The sequence below is a fragment of the Nerophis ophidion genome, linkage group LG03 (assembly GCF_033978795.1).
Source record: "Nerophis ophidion isolate RoL-2023_Sa linkage group LG03, RoL_Noph_v1.0, whole genome shotgun sequence".
Taxonomy (NCBI): Eukaryota; Metazoa; Chordata; class Actinopteri; order Syngnathiformes; family Syngnathidae; genus Nerophis; species Nerophis ophidion.
This window is the reverse complement of record NC_084613.1, coordinates 80,432,937-80,450,698: the sequence shown is the minus strand read 5'-3', so window position 1 is coordinate 80,450,698 and position 17,762 is coordinate 80,432,937. Positions and strand designations below refer to the sequence as shown.

The window sequence follows — 17,762 nt, the reverse complement described above, 5'->3', positions numbered from 1 at the left end:
ACAAAACATGCATTCCCCAAAAAAAACAAAGTGCATTAAAGTGGATAAACCCACAACAAATGACTTATTGTCCTTTTGTCAAAAGTCTGCTTAGCCACAGTAGATATGCTAATAATGCAAACAGAAGGCTCAAGTAAATCTCAATAAGTGTGTGCTTGTAACCTCATACACTTATACAGGTACACAACATATCCCAGGCCAGAACAGATTTGTCAATAACAGTACTCTAGCTTCAGAATAAAAAGAAGGAAACTAACTATGTATAAAACAATTTAAATTTAACACTGCACGTTGGTTGATTGCGTCACCGCGTCAAAAAATTGCGTCTTTGCGTCACACGCCACTATTCGGCCTTGCTTTTAACTCATTCCACCGAAGGCCGAATGTGGCTTTTTTTTGCCATATTCGGCCGAATATATTCGGTTACCAATTAATCGGTGCATCCCTAGTTATAACTTTGAATATCAACCATCCCACAAGTGTAAAAAGGAAGTGAACCACTGTGAAAATGTCTTTTTACCCTACATCTAAATTTTGTGTTCAGGCATCCGCTCAGTCCGGCCAAGCTCTCAAGTTTACCACCTCGGACTCGTGTGACCGCATCAAGGACGAGTTCCAGTTCCTCCAAGCACAATACCACAGGTAAAGAAGACGCACGGTCACGTGGTGATGTTGAGCAGCGCTGCCTGAGTCCTTTGATTGATTGATTGATACTTTTATTAGTAGATTGCACAGTACAGTGCATATTCTGTACAATTGACCACTAAATGGTAACACCCGAATAAGTTTTTCAACTTATTTAAGTCGGGGTCCACGTTAATCAATTAATGGTACAAATATATACTATCAACATAATACAGTCATCACACAAGTTAATCATCATAGTATATACATTGAATTATTTACATTATTTACAATCCGGGGGGTGGGATGAGGAGCTTTGGTTGATATCAGAACTTCAGTCATCAACAGAGAAATGTGGACATTGAAAGAGTGTAGGTCTTATTTAGTAGGATGTAGCTGAGATAGGCGCCAGCGCCCCCCGCGACCCCGAAAGGGAATAAGCGGTAGAAAATGGATGGATGGATGGATGTAGAGCCAGCAGAGAACATAGTGAGTTCACATAGCATAAGAACAAGTATATACATTAGAAGTACATTTGAGTTGTTTATAATCCGGGGAGATGGGATGTGAATGGAGGAGGGTATTAGTAAAGTGTTGAAGTTGCCTGGAGGTGTTAGAGCGGTTTTGAAGGAATATAGAGATGCACTTACTTTTATACCTGTTGGGAGTGCATTCCGGGGCTTCACGGTGGCAGAGGGGTTAGTGCGTCTGCCTCACAATACGAAGGTCCTGCAGTCCTGGGTTCAAATCCAGGCTCGGGATCTTTCTGTGTGGAGTTTGCATGTTCTCCCCGTGAATGCGTGGGTTCCCTCCGGGTACTCCGGCTTCCTCCCACTTCCAAAGACATGCACCTGGGGATAGGTTGATTGGCAACACTAAATTGGCCCTAGTGTGTGAATGTGAGTGTGAATGTTGTCTGTCTATCTGTGTTGGCCCTGCGATGAGGTGGCTACTTGTCCAGGGTGTATCCCGCCTTCCGCCCGATTGTAGCTGAGATAGGCGCCAGCGCCCCCCGCGACCCCAAAAGGGAATAAGCGGTAGAAAATGGATGGATGGATGGATGGGAGTGCATTCCACATTGATGTGGCATAGAAAGAGAATGAGTTAAGACCTTTGTTAGATCGAAATCTGGGTTTAACGTGGTTTGTGGAGCTCCTCACTTAGTTTTTTTCTTCTTGCAGTTTGAAGTTGGAATGTGACAAACTTGCCTCAGAAAAGTCGGAGATGCAGCGTCACTACATCATGGTGAGTTTGGCGTCCCGTCCTTACAGGTGTTTTGCAGTACATACAATGATGTATTACTACTCACACGTTGATCCTGCTTCTGTATTGCAGTACTATGAAATGTCCTACGGGCTGAATATTGAAATGCACAAACAGGTGAACTTGCTTCTTCTTGTCGCTCTAATATGTCGTCGTCGTCTCCTCGTCTCTCACGCTCTTTATCCTCTGTGTCCTCCTTCAGGCTGAAATAGTCAAGAGATTGAACGGCATCTGCGCTCAGGTGTTGCCTTACCTGTCCCAGGAGGTAACGAGCGGCTGCATGTCGTCAAACATCCCGCCGCACTGAGCTGTAACGTACACTAATACTCTGTAATATCTTGTTTGTGTGTACTCGACGCAGCATCAGCAGCAAGTCATGGGTGCCATCGAGCGAGCCAAGCAGGTCACGCCCCCTGAAATGAACTCCATCATACGGGTTGGTCTTCTCTTGGATACTTACAACTTTCCTCTCCGTTTCCTTGTTCTCTTTTACCAAAAAGTTGTTTTTTAAAACATAACTTTCAATCAATCTATCAATCAATGTTTACTTATATAGCCCTAAATCACTAGTGTCTCAAAGGGCTGCACAAACCACTACGACATCCTCGGTAGGCCCACATAAGGGCAAAGAATACTCACACCCAGTGGGACGTCAGTGACAATGATGACTATGAGAACCTTGGAGAGGAGGAAAGCAATGGATGTCGAGCGGGTCTAACATGATACTGTGAAAGTTCAATCCATAATGGATCCAACACAGTCGCAAGAGTCCAGTCCAAAGCGGATCCAACACAGCAGCGAGAGTCCCGTTCACAGCGGAGCCAGCAGGAAAACATCCCAAGCGGAGGCGGATCAGCAGCGCAGATTAGTTAGCAACACATTTTAGTTTTAATTCCTATAAAAAAATGCAAATGAAATTATGACTAAAAGTGCCTAAATCAGGGGTAGGGAACCTATGGCTCTAGGGCCCGATATGCCTCTAGAGCCCGATGTGGCTCTTTTGATGACTGCATCTGGCTCTCAGATAAATCTTAGCTGACATTGCTTAACACGATAAGTAATTAATAATTCCGCTGGTAATCACGATGTTAAAAATAACTATCAAAATATAAAACATTCTCATGCATTTTAATCCATCCATCCGTTTTTTACTGCACATGTTCAATAAATAACAATGTTATTAAAAATAATTAGAGACTTGTTATACTCTAAAAATTTTGTTTTTACTTAAAAAATGCTTGCATTTAATTGTATTCAGTGTTAAAAAATATGATATGGCTCTCAAGGAAATACATTTTAAAATATTTGGCTTTCATGGCTCTCTCAGCCAAAAAGGTTCCCGACCCCTGGCCTAAATGATAAAAAGAAAAAAAAAAAATGAAATCATGATTTTTGTTTTAGTCAAATTTTTAGCACTTATTCTCGTAATGTTACATTTCTACCCTTAAAACTGAATCCAGTAATCCCTCATTTATTGCTGTTAATTGTTTTAGGGTTTGGCCATTGTTATTATTAATTGAGTAATTTTATAGTTTGAGTATTAAAAAAAAAAGTGTATATGTATATATATATATATATAAGGGGTGTAACGGTACACAAAAATTCCGGTTCGATACGTACCTCGGTTCAGAGGTCACGGTTCGGTTCATTTTCGGTACATTAAGAAAACAATGAGGTGGCGACTTGTCCAGGGTGTACCCCGCCTTCCGCCCGATTGTAGCTGAGATAGGCGCCAGTGCCCCCCGTGGCCCCAAAAGGGAATAAGCGGTAGAAAATTGATGGATGGATGGATAATTATTTTGGATATTTATTTACCAAATTTGCAAAATCTTCCACCAAAAATATTTTTCTTACTGGAATATTTGATGTGAAGTAATCGGAACCTTGGATAGGTCAATAATTCATAAAAACATTGATTTTGATTCAATATTATGTTTTGAGCAATGACAGTTTGATAGAAAAAAAAACAGCTTTGTTTTATCAGTGCGTCTGCCTCACAATACGAAGGTCCTGCAGTCTTGGGTTCAATCCCAGGCTGGGGATCTTTCTGTGTGGAGTTTGCATGTTCTCCCCGTGACTGCGTGGGTTCCCTCCGGGTACTCCGGCTTCCTCCCACTTCCAAAGACATGCACCTGGGGATAGGTTGATTGGCAACACTAAATTGGCCCTAGTGTGTGAATGTGAGTGTGAATGTTGTCTGTCTATCTATGTTGGCCCTGCGATGAGGTGGCGACTTGTCCAGGGTGTACACCGCCTTCCGCCCGATTGTAGCTGAGATAGGCGCCAGCGCCCCCCGCCACCCCTAAAGGGAATAAGCGGTAGAAAATGGATGGATGAATGGATGTTTTATTAGTCAACATTGCAACTTTTTCTAAATTACATTTAACCTTCAAGCTTTTTTATTTCAGTTTTGATATGTTTTTGTTTATTTTAATAGTATTTTTATAATGTGCTGTGGCCTTTTAAAACATTAGCTGTGGGCTGCAAATGGCCTCCAGGGCACACTTTTGAAACCCCTGCTATAGATAATAAAAAAATTAAATCTGATAAATCAATGGATAAAAAGCAGAGCCTGGAGACGCATGCGCATTTATCATAACTCTCTCGCTCTCTGCCCCTCCCTCACGAATGTTGATGCGCGCACAATGTTGGTTTTTTTTTTACCCCTTAACCCTGAATGTACATTGTTTATACACGCAACCATAACTCAAAATGCCGGACATTTGAGGCATTTAAGAAACTCTGCCCTGAGAGCCCCGCAAAAGAGGACATGTCTGATGAAAAGAGGACGTATGAATAGAATAGAATAGAATAGAATGAACTTTATTGTCATTATATTTGCATATAACGAGATTAAAGACTCCAACTTAAGGTGCGGTAGTGGGAACAAATATGGGGTGAAATAAATGACTTAAGAGGTAATAAAGGAAAAACTAACAATTGAAATAAACAGACTACCATCCAATAAAAATAATAAGCAATTCTGTACAATATACAAAACACTATAGAAGTACAAAATACAAATACTGTACAATATACAGAGCAAGACAGGAGTGCCGAAGTAATAAATAACAATCAGTGACGGTCGTAAGTCTATTCGAGCCCGATCGCTGCTAGCACCGGACATGTCCTCTTTTGCTAGCATGCTAGCAGCGACCGGGCTAGGATAAACTGACCATACGTCCTCTTTTGCGGATCTGTCAGGGCATCCATCCATCCATCCATTTCCTACCGCTTATTCCCTTTCGGGGTCACGGGGGGCGCTGGCGCCTATCTCAGCTACAATCGGGCGAAAGGCAGGGTACACCCTGGACAAGTCGCCACCTCATCGCAGGGCCAACACAGATAGACAGACAACATTCACACACTAGGGCCAATTTAGTGTTGCCAATCAACCTATCCCCAGGTGCATGTCTTTGGAAGTGGGAGGAAGCCGGAACAGAATTTCTTAAATGCCTCAAATGTCCAGCATTTAGAGTATTGTTTACTCTACTTAATATGTCCGTGTGGAAGGAAAGTCGTTCGGTACGCCTCCGCACCGAACCGAAACCCCCGTACCGAAACGGTTCAATACAAATGCACGTACCGTTACACCCCTAATATATATATATATATATATATAATTCAATTTTTAATCGAAATTACAATCAGTCAAAAACACAGAATGATGGTGTAACGTCAGTTAAATATTCTAATAATTTATTACAACTCACTTGGATTTAAATCATGTGGTTTTTGCCCTTAAATCCTTATCCAAACATATTTCTTGTGTTTGTAAACAATAACAAATACGACGAGAGTTTTTGGTTGTAAAAAAAATATCGATCTAACTCCTGTAATATCGACCATATACAGTACTAATACTATAATTGATATCATTCCAGTCTCTTTGTATTAATCCGCCCCCTTATTTTTTTTATTCAAAACCTTTGGCATAGCGGTTAGCATATTCTCCTGATGATACTTGTAAGAAATGTAGTTTATTTGCCATTGTGGAGGTGAGGATTGCCGACTTAAAAGGGATTTTGCACTTCGGAGAGACGTGAGCCGCCAGCAAGGTCACAACAGTACGCTGAGGGCGCAGTCGTTCGCTTGTCCTTGACAGATTTGTGCGATACAGTGACAATGTGTAATCAGCATACACTCAATCAATCAATCAATGTTCATTTATATAGCCCTAAATCACAAGTGTCTCAAAGGGCTGCACAGCCACAACGACATCCTTGGTTCAGATCACACATCAAGGCAAGGAGAAACTCAACCCAGTGTTACCGGGAGGGCATTCCAGATTACTGGTTGCCCGAATAGAAAACGCTCTATAGCCCACAGACTTTTTTTGGGGCTCTGGGAATCACTAATAAGCCGTAGTTCTTTGAACGCAGATTTCTTGCCGGGACATATGGTACAATACAGTCGGCAAGATAGGATGAAGCTGGACCGTGTAGTATTTTATACGTAAGTAGTACGACCTTAAAGTCACATCTTAAGTGCACAGGAAGCCAGTGCAGGTGGCAAATTTTGTACCAACTATAATCTTTTAATGCTAGACATAGGTAGACCCGAAAATAATAGGTTACAGTAATCGAGACCTGACGTAACGAACGCATGAATAATGATCTCGGCGTCGCTAGTGGACAAAATGGAACGAATTTTAGCGATGTTACGGAGATGAAAGAAGGCCGTTTTAGTAACACTCTTAATGTGTGACTTAAACGAGAGAGTTGGGTTGAAGATAACACCCAGATTCTTTACCGAGTCGCCTTGTGCACCGTATTTTTCGGAGTATAAGTCGCACCTGCCGAAAATGCATAATAAAGAAGGAAAAAAACATATATAAGTCGCACTGGAGTATAAGTCGTATTTTTGGGGGAAATTTATTTGATAAAACCCAAGACCAAGAATAGACATTTGAAAGGCAATTTAAAATAAATGAAAAATAGTGAACAACAGGCTGAATAAGTGTACGTTATATGACGCATAAATAACCAACTGAGAAGGTGCCTGGTATGTTAACGTAACATATTATGGTAAGAGTCATTCAAATAACTATAACATATACAAACCCCGTTTCCATAAGAGTTGGGAAATTGTGTTAGATGTAAATATAAACAGAATACAATGATTTGCAAATCATTTTCAACCCATATTCAGTTGAATATGCTACAAAGACAACATATTTAATGTTCAAACTGATAAACACTTTTTTTTGGCAAATAATCATTAATTTTAGAATTTGATGCCAGTTGGGAAAGGTGGCAATAAATACTGAAAAAGTTGAGGAATTCTCATCAAACACTCATTTGGAACATCCCACAGGTGTGCAGGCTAATTGGGAACAGGTGGCTGCCATGATTGGGTATAAAAGCAGCTTCCGTGAAATGCTCAGTCTTTCACAAACAAGGATTGGGAAACGGTCACCACTTTGTGAACAAATGCGTGAGCAAATTGTCAAACAGTTTAAGAACAACATTTCTCAACGGGCTATTGCAAGAAATTTAGGGATTTTACCATCTACGGTCCGTAATACCATCAAAAGGTTCAGAGAATCTGGAGAAATCACTGCACGTAAGCGATGATATAACAGGCCTTCGTTCCCTCAGGCGGTACTGCATCAAAAAGCGACATTAGTGTGTAAATGATATCACCACACTGGCTCAGGAACACTTCATAAAACCACTGTCAGTAACTACAGTTGGTCGCTACATCTGTAAGTGCAAGTTAAAACTCTGCTTTGCAAAGCCAAACCCATTTATCAACGACACCCAGAAACGCCGCCAGCTTCTCTGGGCTCGAGCTCATCTAAGATGGACTGATGCAAAGTGGAAAAGTGTTTTGTGGTCTGACGAGTCCACATTTCGAATTGTTTTTTGGAAACGGTGAACGTCGTGTCCTCCGGACCAAAGAGGAAAAAGACCCATCAGGACTGTTCTAGGTGCAAAGTTCAAAAGCCAGCATCTGTGATGGTATGGGGGTGTATTAGTGCCCAAGCCATGGGTAACTTACACATCTGTGAAGGCACCATTAATGCTGAAAGGTACACAGGTTTTGGAGCAACATATGTGGCCATCCAAGCAACGTTATCATGGACGCCCCTGCTTACTAGACTGGCTTGCCTGTAGTCCAGACCAGTCTCCCATTGAAAATATGTGGCGCATTATGAAGCCTAAAATACCACAACTTATGCTGTACATAAAACAAGAATGGGAAAGAATTCCATCTGAATAGCTTCAACAATGTGTCTCGTTAGTTCCCAAAGGTTTGAGTGTTGTTAAAAAAAGGTGATGAAACACAGTGGTGAACATGCCCTTTTCCCAACTACTTTGACACGTGTTGCAACCATGAAATTCTAAGTTAATTATTAGCAAAAAAAAAAATAAAGTTTATGAGTTTGAACATCAAATATCTTGATTTTGTAGTGCATTCAACTGAATATGCTTTGAAAAGGATTTGCAAATCATTGTATGCTGTTTATATTTACATCTAACACAATTTCCCAACTCATATGGAAACGGGGTTTGTAGAACATGCTATACGTTTACCAAACAATCTGTCACTCTAATTGCTAAATCCCATGAAATCTTATACGTCTAGTCTCTTACGTGAATGAGCTAAATGACATTATTTGATATTTTATGGTACTGTGTTAATAATTTCACACATAAGTCGTTCCTGAGTATAAGACGCACCCCCAGCCAAACTATGAAAAAAACTGCGACGTATAGTCCAAAAAATACGGTAATTGTTTGGGCGTCAAATGTTAAGGTGTTATTAATAAATAGGTGTCGGGGTGTCTAGCAGGACCGATACTCAGCATTTCCGTTTTTTTAGCGTTGAGTTGCAAAAAGTTAGCGGACATCCATTGTTTAATTTCATTAAGACACGCCTCCAGCTGACGGCAATCTGGCGTGTTGGTCAGCTTTAAGGGCATATAGAGTTGGGTGTCATCAGCATAACAGTGAAAGCTAACACCGTATTTGCGTATGATGTCACCTGGCGGCAGCATGTAGATCAGGGGTCGGGAACCTTTTTGGCTGAGAGAGCCAAGAACCCAAATATTTTAAAATGTATTTCCCTAAGAGCCATATAATATTTTTTTTAACGCTGAACACAACAAAATGCGTGCATTTTTAATAAAGACCAACATTTCTAGAGAGGTCTCATATTCTTTGTAATAACATTTTTATTCTGAAGCTAACTGTGGAGGGGGCGTGGCCTGCGGGCCTGCAGCGAAGCAGGGTGTTGCCAAGACCGGCCTTGAATTCAGCGACAGGTGTGTAGAAGGCCCACCTGGGCCTTTTTATCGGATCACCTGTCGCTATGTTATAATCAGCAGCCAGGAGGAGAGACGGGCTTGGGGCTAGAAACCAGAGCGCGAGCGAGAACAAAAGAGAAAAAGACAATTGCTGGAAAGCAACTGAGAGACTTTTTGAAAAATAAAACAATATTGTAACCCTGAAACTGGCTCTTATGTCAGTGCTTGGTGGTCTGAAGAACCCCCAGGAGGGCAAGCCCCACACTAACCAACAATAATTAAATGACTTCTTACCAACTTATTGAACATAAAAATGCATGACAATATTTTATATTTTTAATGTTATTTTTAACACTGTGATTACAAGCGGAATTATTCATTATTTATCGTGTTAAGCAACGTCAGCTCAGATTTATCCGAGAGCCAAATGCAGTCATCAAAAGAGCCACATCTGGCTCGCGAGCCATAGGTTCCCTACCCCTGATGTAGATGCTGAAGAGTGCCGGGCCAAGAACCGAACACGTTACCTTAACATAGTCCGAGGTCCCATTGTTATGTTATACACAATATGATGAGAGTATTAACATCTCTATCGTTGGCCAAAAGTATACCATTTATATATAAAAAAAAATGGTTTGATGCTAATAAATTATCATTAAACCTAAATAAAACTAACTTTATGTTATTTGGAAATAAGAGAAATGGTATAGATGTAAAATTATATATGGACAATGTTAGTATAGAAAGAGTAAACAAAATCAAATTTTTGGGTGTGATCTTGGACCACAGGATCTGCTGGAAGTCGTCACACATTACATACATCAAAGGGAAGTTGGCCAGAAGTATTGCAGTCCTGGGTAAACAAGGCACATTCTTCATCCAAAAACATTACACACTCTTTATTGTACACTTGTTTTACCATATTTGAGTTACTGTCTAGAAGTTTGGGGAAATACATACAGGACGAACATCCAACCACTATTCATAACGCAAAAAAGGACCCCGAGAACACACTAATGGATTATTTATAAAAACATTTGATTTAAAACTACCAGATCTCATCCAACTCAAGACTGCCCAAATGATTTATTAAGCAAGTAAAGATTCACTTCCAACAGGGTTACAGAGAAGATTTTTACAGAGAGAAGGGAATTATAATTTACGAGAACTACTTTTTAAGATCCAATATTGTAGAACAACGCAGAAACTAATGAGTATAACAATAGCAGGGGTTAAAATATGAAACTGTTTAAAGGATGAAATAAAACACAGCACCAACATAAACCAGTTTAAAAAGCTTTTTAAATCATTTCTCATTAGTAAATATAAGAAAGAAGAGCAAACATTGTTTTAGAAAGACAATAATATGTAATATGTAGATAGATACAATTTGTGATTTCATAATTGTACATATAGGTTATATTGAAATGTATATATGGCCACTTTGTGTGGAATTTGGATAAATTGTGTATATATAATGTATATATATGTATATGTATATATATGGGTGTGCAAATGTATATGTTTGATTTGAATGTTGAACTGTGTGTGTGGGACGTGTGCTACATATATGTTGCTTATATATTGTTTAGGGAAAAGGAGAAAAAAAAAAGTAATATAAGTGAAGCATGTTTTAGATTTTATATATTTTGAACCTTGTTCTTGTTGTGATGGGGTAGGTTTATATAAGCGTTGCTTCAACCTTCACGGTGGCAGAGGGGTTAGTGCGTCTGCCTCACAATACGAAGGTCCTGCAGTCCTGGGTTCAAATCCAGGCTCGGGATCTTTATGTGTGGAGTTTGCATGTTCTCCCCGTGAATGCGTGGGTTCCCTCCAGGTACTCCGGCTTCCTCCCACTTCCAAAGACATGCACCTGGGGATAAGTTGATTGGCAACACTAAATTGGCCCTAGTGTGTGTATGTGAGTGTGAATGTTGTCTGTCTATCTGTGTTGGCCCTGCGATGGGGTGGCGACTTGTCCAGGGTGTACCCCGCCTTCCGCCCGATTGTAGCTGAGATAGGCGCCAGCGCCCCCCGCGACCCCGAAAGGGAATAAGCGGTAGAAAATGGATGGATGGATGGATGCTTCAACCTACACCCTTTCGGCTCAATCATTGCTCAGATGAGTGTTTTTTTTTTCTTTTTTTTTTTGTTGTTGTTCTTTGTTTTATGTGAAGATTGCCGAAATAAATAAATAAATAAAATAAATAAATAAATATATCGTCTATATTGCGCAACCCCAGTGTTTAGTTAAGTAAATCAGGGATATCTAAAAGTATATATATGTGTCATTTGCAGCAACAGCTGCAAGTGCAGCACCTGTCCCAGCTGCAGGGTCTGGCCCTGCCCGTGGCCCCGCTGCCTCTGGGCCTGACCCCACCCACCCTGCCGGCCGTTTCGTCCAGCTCGGGCCTGCTGTCGCTGTCTTCCATCTTGGCCAACTACTCTCACGGTCAGGCCCAGGCAGCCAAGGAGGACAAGGCCCGCGACGGCGCCGAGAGAGCGCCCAGACCGGAGGACGGGGACAAGTCCGACTAAAGGGTTTCTGACGGGTCTCTGAGGTAAAGCTGTCACTGTGTGCGCGGAGGTGGGTGCCAGTGTTGTTAAGAAGAGCAGAGACAATGTCTGGCGAGGAGTGACGTGTAGATATTATTATTTAGTGGACTTAGTAGACTCATGCTTGTAGATTTTGACTTAGACGCCATTGTAGTGCAAGCCACTGTTTGTTTGTTTGTTTGTTTGTTTGGAGTGACAGCCTTCACGCTCTTCTTCTTCTTTTCATTTCTTTGCTTCCCCTCCAGTCCCTCTAACGTTCCTCGGTCCTTCACTTAATTACTGGACCTTTGTTCATTTGTAGTCCAATGAAAATGTTTCTCAAAGGAACAGTCAACCTCAAAACGTCACCCTTCACTTTTTTAAAAAATATTTACTTGATTTTACTACTTTATTTGTTTTGCAACGCCACTCAGCTGCGTACCTCAATCCCATCTGATGGGGTTTTATTCCATGACAACGCTTTTGGAACGTATCGTGTACTTGATCCACCTGAGGCTGCTTTGGAGGGGATTTGTCTTAAAAAGTTTTTTTTGTGTGAAACTGCAGGCAGATTAGAAATGGAAATTATGTGCTTGCGTGTGTGTGTGTGTGTGTGTGTGCGTATTTGGGGAGAAAATTAAAACATTTTTTATTTGTTATGATTGAACTCTTACTTGCTTGAAGCACCTTTTTTTTTGTTGAACCTGAGAGGGACAAGCAGTAGAAGATGGATGGATGGTTTACATTCTTACAACAGCTTCCCCTGCTGGTCCAGTCTTTCTTTGATCAAAACATACAGAAGAGAAGTCACTTTTTTCTCTCGCTTGATTAACGGCAGCTTTTCTTTCAAGCATATAAATAACTAGAAGGGTCACACTGACAAAAAGAAAAGATAAGGGTTAAAATAATAGTATTTTTTTGCATAAAAGTACAATTTAGTTTCCATAAAATAGTATGTTTTGTTTTTATACAAAAAGTTATTTTTTTCTTAAGTTCTATTCTAAATTTAAAAAAAAAAATCTCATTTCTACTTTACTTTTTTATTCATGTGAAAATATTTTTCAGTTTTTTTTAAATAAAATTATATTTCATAATTTAAACTTTCTTTTTCATAGAAAGTTAAGACATCATTTTCGTAAAATTCAACTCTTCTCTTTTTACATAAACGGACATCTTTGGTGCATCAAATTACAAATTAAAAACAAATCCCTTCCCCCAAAATTACAATTTCCGTTCTATTTAATTTCCATTTCATTTGTTAAAAAAACAATTTGCGCAAATTAATATTTTAATTGTAATGTTTGATTTTTCCTCAACTTCCTTTGGCAAAACTTGTTTTGTCGCATAAAATAAAGAAGAGTTTCGAGTAAAATTATGACACATTTTTGGTAATATTACAACTTTGCTCTTGCAATATTCCGCTAATCAATTTTCAATGCAGACTTTTCCTATTATTACATGTTTATTCATTGAAAGTTAGTAAGTAATTCTGCTGTGATGACTGATGTGTCCTGAATGAGGTATAAACTAAATATACACACAAATATAAATGCATATAAAAAAATCTTACAATATTTATTCACAGGGTAGTTTATTTTATTTTTTTTGTGTGTCAGTTTTGGAATTATCAATGGCGCTTCTGCATATGGCCAGCAGGGGGCAGCGCTGTTCTCATTGGCACTTGGTGTGACGTCACACACTCGCAAGGCTGATCTGAAGTCAGTTAGAATGTAGTTCTTTCAAACCCCCAACCAGAGCTTAGACAACTCCCTGAAAACTTTTTATCTACTTTTCTAATTGCTTTTTCTCCATTTACCTATTTCGTAAAAGCACTTAAGTGGCGACTCTGTGCTAAAATAATTTCCCCCAAATATGAAAATGTCCTCCCTGGTAACAGTCAAATGAATGCTGTGTGCGTGTTTTTGGTTTTGCGCTGAGAAGGGCCAATTTGTATACATATGAATATATCAATATACATATTTTTTAAAGCATTTTTGTATGTTTCAAAGCTGCTTTTTAACGTGTGTGTAACATGGAAGATTTGTTGTGTGTGTGCGTGTGTGTGTGCGCGCGCGTTACATTAAGAGGCACAATGTCCATTTTTGTTTTTCCTCTCTCTCATCCTCTGCAACACTTTGCTCAGTTTGTAAATGTTTGATCCTTTTTTTGTGAAAAACAAAAAATGTGTTTTCGAAAGCTAAGACAACAACAAGAAGAAGAAGAAGAAGAAAAAAAAAAGAAAAGATGTAAAGTGGAAAAACTGTGTAAGCTAATGACAACAAATCAACCTTTTAGCAGTAAGGGAGCTTCTCTGGTGCCTTACAAATAAAAGATGTGATTGATTGGACGAGGAGTGACTGCGTTGTCTTTGGCTCCGATACAAACTGGACAAATAGCCTTTCAATATTCAGACATTTTATTAGCATCTTACCAGCAATATAAACGAATTCACAGTTGTGTAATGAACCGTCATTTTAAAAATCTGTGGTAATGGTAGAGTTTAATACGGTTGCTGTGATGTTTATTGTCAATGTACTTGTGTTGCTTTAGTAAAGTAGTCTCAATGTTTGACAGAAAATTACATACAAATATAGTAACAGTTACAGTAAGAAAGTATATGACGGAAAATTACATAAAAAATAGTAACAGAGTAACATTAGGAAAGTATATGACTATATATGTGAAGTGAATTATATTTATATAGCGCTTTTCTCTAGTGACTCAAAGCGCTTTACATAGTGAAACCCAATATCTAAGTTACATTTAAACCAGTGTGGGTGGCACTGGGAGCACATGGGTAAAGTGTCTTGCCCAAAGACACAACGGCAGTGACTAGGATGGCGGAAGCGGGAATCGAACCTGCAACCCTCAAGTTGCTGGCACGGCCACTCTACCAACCGAGCTATACCGCCCCAGTTCATATACCTTTTTAATGTTATGTTACTGTGTGTGCAGATATATGTAAGCAGTATATACAAACCCCGTTTCCATATGAGTTGGGAAATTGTGTTAGATGTAAATATAAACAGAATACGATGATTTGCAAATCATTTTCAACCCATATTCTGTTGAATATGCTACAAAGACAACATATTTGATGTTCAAAATGATAAACTTTTTTTTTGTTGCAAATAATCATTAACTTTAGAATTTGATGCCAGCAAAACGTGACAAAGAAGTTGGGAAAGGTGACGATAAATACTGATAAAGATGAGGATTGCTCATCACTTATTTGCAACATCCCACAGGTGTGCAGGCTAATTGGGAACAGGTGGGTGCCATGATTGGGTATAAAAACAGCTTCTCAAACAATGCTCAGTCTTTAACAAGAAAGGATGGGGCGAGGTACACCCCTTTGTCCACAACTGCGTGAGCAAATAGTCAAACAGTTAAAGAAAATCGTTTCTCAAAGTGCAATTGCAAGAAATTTAGGGATTTCAACATCTACGGTCTATAATATCATCAAAAGGTTCAGAGAATCTGGAGAAATCACTCTACGTAAGCGGCATGGCCGGAAACCAACATTGAATGACCGTGACCTTCGATCCCTCAGACGACACTGTATCAAAAAAACGACATCAATCTCTAAGGGATATCACCACATGGGCTCAGGAACACTTCAGAACCCATCCATCCATCCATTTTCTACCGCTTATTCCCTTTCGGGGTCACGGGGGGCGCTGGCGCCTATCTCAGCTACAATCGGGCAGAAGGCGGGGTACACCCTGGACAAGTTGCCACCTCATCGCAGGGCCAACACAGATAGACAGACAACATTCACACTCACATTCACACACTAGGGCCAATTTAGTGTTGCCAATTAACCTATCTCCAGGTGCATGTCTTTGGAAGTGGGAGGAAGCCGGAGGGAACCCACGCACTCACAGGGAGAACATGCAAACTCCACACAGAAAGATCCCGAGCCTGGATTTGAACCCAGGACTGCAGGACCTTTGTATTGTGAGGCAGACGCACTAACCCCTCTTCCACCGTGAAGCCCACTTCAGAACCACTGTCACTAAATACAGTTCGTCGCTACATCTGTAAGGGCAAGTTAAAGCTCTACTATGCAAAGCAAAAGCCATTTATCAACAACATCCAAAAACGCTGCCGGCTTCCCTGGGCCCGAGATCACCTAAGATGGACTGATGCAAAGTGGGAAAGTGTTCTGTTGTCTGACGAGTCCACATTTCAAATAGGTTTTGAAAACATTCGACATCGTGTCATCCGGACCAAAGGGGAAGCAAACCATCCAGAATGTTACCGACCCAAAGTTCAAAAGCCAGCATCTATGATGGTATGGGGGTGCATTAGTGCCCAAGGCATGGGTAACTTACACATCTGTGAAGGCACCATTAATGCTGAAAGGTACTTAAAGGTTTTGGAACAACGTATGCTGCCATCTAAGCACCATCTTTTTCATGGACGCCCCTGCTTATTTCAACTAGACAATGCCAAGCCACATTCAGCACGTGTTACAACAGCATGGCTTCGTAAAAAAAAGAATGCGGGTACTCTCCTGGCCCGCCTGCAGTCCAGACATGTCTCCCATCGAAAATGTGTGGCGCATTATGAAGCGTAAAACACAACAGCGGAGACCCCGGACTGTTGAACGACTGAAGCTCTACATAAAACAAGAATGTGAAAGAATTCCACTTTCAAAGCTTCAACAATTAGTTTCCTCAGTTCCCAAACGTTTATTGAGTGTTGTTAAAAGAGAAGGTGATGTAACACAGTGGTGAACATGCCCTCTCCCAACTACTTTAGCATGTGTTACAGCCATGAAATTCTAAGTTAATTATTTGCAAAAACTAATTAAATTTACGAGTTTGAACATCGAATATGTTGTCTTTGTAGTGCATTCAATTGAATATGGGTTGAAAAGGATTTGCAAATCATTGTATTCTGTTTATAGTTACCTCTTACACAATTTCCCAACTCAAATGGAAACGGGTTTTGTATGTATATGTTTATATACAGTATATATATATATATGTATTAATGTATATACGTTTATGTATACATGTATATGTATATATATATGTATGTGTATACATATACACGTTATATATATATATATATACACGTGTATATGTAAACATGAGTTTGTGTAAATATATATATATATATACATACGTGTGTGTATATATATATATATATACATACATATATATGTGGGTGTATACATATATATTTATATACACACACCCACACATATACTGTATATATATATATATATATATATATATATATATGTATATATAAATGTACATATGTGTATATATATATTTATGTATATATATATATATATATATGTGTGTGTGTGTGTGTGTATGTATATATGTATATATATGTATATATACATATATATATATATATATATATATATATATATATGTATATATACATATATATATATATATATATATATATATATATATATAGTACAAACCAAACGTTTGGACACACCTCATTCAATGTGTTTTCTTTATTTTCATAACTATTTACATTGTATATTGTCACTGAAGGCATCAAAACTATGAAGTAAAAACCCTTTCAGGTGACTCACTCTTGAAGCTCATGGAGAGAACGCCAAGAGTGTGCAAAACCATAATCAGCGCAAAGGGTGGCTATTTTGAAGAAACTAGAATATAAAACACGCTTTCAGTTATTTCACCCTTTTTTGTTAAGTACATAACTCCTCGTGTTCATTCATAGTTTTGATGCCATCAGTGACAATCTACAGTTTAAATAGTCATGAAAATAAAACACATTGAATGAGAAGGTCTATCCAAACTTTTGGCCTGTACTGTATGTGTGTGTGTATATATATATATATATATATATATATATATAAAACTTTTCTTTGCATGCACGTTATAGAGTTTTACATTACATTTTCAATAATAATGATATTAAATCATCTACTATGTGGTACATTACATATGGGACATGTAAGTGTCAGTAAGACAGCCAAAATAGGTTTGGAAATTAGTATAAATCTAAAGGTAAAATAAAGTTTAGAAATGCATCCAATTGCAGAAAATTTAGTCTGAAATTTCAAAAATAAATTCCGGGGCTTGCACGG

The 17,762-nt window shown here is 39.1% G+C and overlaps 1 protein-coding gene across 1 annotated transcript in view; it reads left to right on the top strand.

The window, feature by feature from the left end:
- The window catches only part of LOC133550100 (TLE family member 5-like), a 28,979-nt gene extending 14,958 nt beyond the window's left edge, over positions 1-14,021 (top strand). The window contains exons 2-7 of the mRNA XM_061896173.1: positions 545-642; positions 1,806-1,869; positions 1,960-2,004; positions 2,090-2,152; positions 2,249-2,323; positions 11,438-14,021. Of these exons, the coding sequence (XP_061752157.1) occupies positions 545-642; positions 1,806-1,869; positions 1,960-2,004; positions 2,090-2,152; positions 2,249-2,323; positions 11,438-11,677 (585 nt within the window). The 3' untranslated portion in view covers positions 11,678-14,021. The remainder of the gene's footprint in view (positions 1-544; positions 643-1,805; positions 1,870-1,959; positions 2,005-2,089; positions 2,153-2,248; positions 2,324-11,437) is intronic.
- The last annotated feature ends 3,741 nt before the right edge of the window (positions 14,022-17,762 follow it).